This window comes from Poecilia reticulata, linkage group LG17, assembly GCF_000633615.1.
Source record: "Poecilia reticulata strain Guanapo linkage group LG17, Guppy_female_1.0+MT, whole genome shotgun sequence".
NCBI classification, from domain to species: Eukaryota; Metazoa; Chordata; class Actinopteri; order Cyprinodontiformes; family Poeciliidae; genus Poecilia; species Poecilia reticulata.
The window spans coordinates 8,405,547-8,407,533 of record NC_024347.1 but is presented as its reverse complement, the minus strand read 5'-3'; the positions used below and the strand labels follow the sequence as shown (position 1 = coordinate 8,407,533).

The 1,987-nt window shown below is 42.7% G+C and overlaps 1 protein-coding gene across 1 annotated transcript in view; it reads right to left on the bottom strand.

Moving 5' to 3' along the window:
- LOC103479245 (xenotropic and polytropic retrovirus receptor 1 homolog) overlaps window positions 1–1,406 on the bottom strand; it is a 57,123-nt gene extending 55,717 nt beyond the window's left edge. Inside the window, exon 1 of the mRNA XM_008433570.2 lies at window positions 956–1,406. Coding sequence (XP_008431792.1) covers window positions 956–1,024 — 69 coding nt within the window. The 5' untranslated portion in view covers window positions 1,025–1,406. The remainder of the gene's footprint in view (window positions 1–955) is intronic.
- Between the last annotated feature and the right edge of the window lie 581 nt (window positions 1,407–1,987).

Sequence of the window (1,987 nt, the reverse complement as noted above, 5' to 3'; positions counted from 1 at the left end):
AGAGAGAGAGAGAGAGAGAGAGAGAGAGAGAGAGAGAGAGAGAGAGACCATGAGCAGAGGGTGAGAAGGGAATTTATATATATGCCTATTTTTTTATGCAAAATGTATATAGTTTTTGTAACATTGGCCTAATTACTGCTCAACACTTGTCCTTTCAGCAAATGGCTTTTTCCTTTTTTGAGTCTTAGTTCAAGATTCATCACATTAATCGTTTCAGCTCCAATTTAATGATGTTTTTGACCACTCAAATTTTGACATCAACTTACTTTGTTTATTTATTTAGCTGCAAACTAAATACAAGCAACAGATCCATTTAGTAAACAACAAGTTTACCTAGTTAAAAACCAGTTCAACTGATTAAGGTACAGTATCATGGCCAGGCTTCGGTTTACTCTAAGAACATGTTTCTAGCCATGTGAGGCTTGTGGACAAGTTGGGGCAAAGTAAAGGCAGGAGGTTTGCTGTCATCCAAGAGGCACTAATGGGTCAAAGGTTGCAGATGGAGTCATCAGCACCTCTGTGACCTGATGTTTAAACAGCAGCATGATCGACAGCTGCCTCAGCTGTTTCAGTACTGACCCGGGGTCAAAGGGCGCAAAGATTAACTCAACTAATACACGCTGAGTCAGCCGGACATCTTGTTGTCCCATAAACACATTCCAACCGGCCAGATATGGCACACAAACACAACAACCCTCAGCCGGTTCCATGGAGGCGCGGAGGAACCAGCGGAGCAACGAAACAAACCCATCTGTCTGGTTTGCTAGCTAACAGCGGTCTGTTGTCTCATTAGCTACTCAAGCACTTCCTCTCTTCCTGTTGTTTCATTGTGGGGGAGCAGCCTAATGGTAGCCATGTTCCACCACCCGTTCTAAAATTAAATAAATGGCATAAAGCTGAACAGGCATCCAGATCTCCACTGATCTAACTAGGCTAACCTTTTAAGCTCACTCACCTCATACTGGATGTACTGTTTCCTCCACTCCGGCGTGATGTGAGCTGAGAGATGCTCTGTGAATTTCATTTCGACAGCCTGCTGTTTCTCCCCCTCTCCTGCTTTTACTGACAAAAATCAGCTGGTTGTGCTCGACAGCAGAGCTCAGCTGGTTGTGCTACTGAACTGACGGCTTTCCACACAGACTTCAACACGAGCGGCTGCTGCTGCTGAATCGGTCAGAGATGCCCTTGTCTTCTCTCTATCCCCGCTCACAACACATTTTTGTCATTTTTCATCTCTAAACGAAGTGTCTGCTGAGTCACACTGTAATTTTGCTGGAAGTGCAGCATCAACGTCGTTAACACGGCACTAAGGTTCCGATAAACAAGCTGACAGTGTTGGTGTTAGCTAAGTCCTGCTACCCCGCTTCTCTACCTTCTTTCTCTCTGACGCTCGTTCATCCTCTGCCTCTCTCCACCTCCTCTGCCATGCTGCCTTCACATGCAGTGGGAAAATTAGCTAACAACAACAACCTGTCGGTGGATATCTACTTTCCGTTTCGATGCCAAATTTAGTGTATGGCAGAACAAATGCTTGCACAGGTTTAATTGAATTTGCTTAGGTAAATTTAACTTTGCATAGTGTTCTTCATTTTTTTGTTCCTATGTTGCAAACACATAGTGTTGTTTGCTCTACGTATTTAATTAGTTAAAATTCTGGCAACGTTTACGGATTATCTCTCCTGAAAGTAGAGTTGTCCTGCTAATCCTAAACGTGTTTTTAAAATATATTTAGCTTTCATTTGAGTATTCCGAGGTTACGCGACCACAACGAAAGTGACGTCGCCCAGCGACTTTTGGGAGAAAATGACATAGATGTAGATTGTTTCTTTTGTGAGGTGGAAAATGCATGTGGAAACTTTCCACTGCATATTGTATGTACCTGCCCCTCTCTGCGGCCAAAATAACCAAATAAAACATAGAAATTAAACAACCACGATCAGTAAATGTTTAAATTTAACTATGGAAGCCCCTTTCCAATATATATATA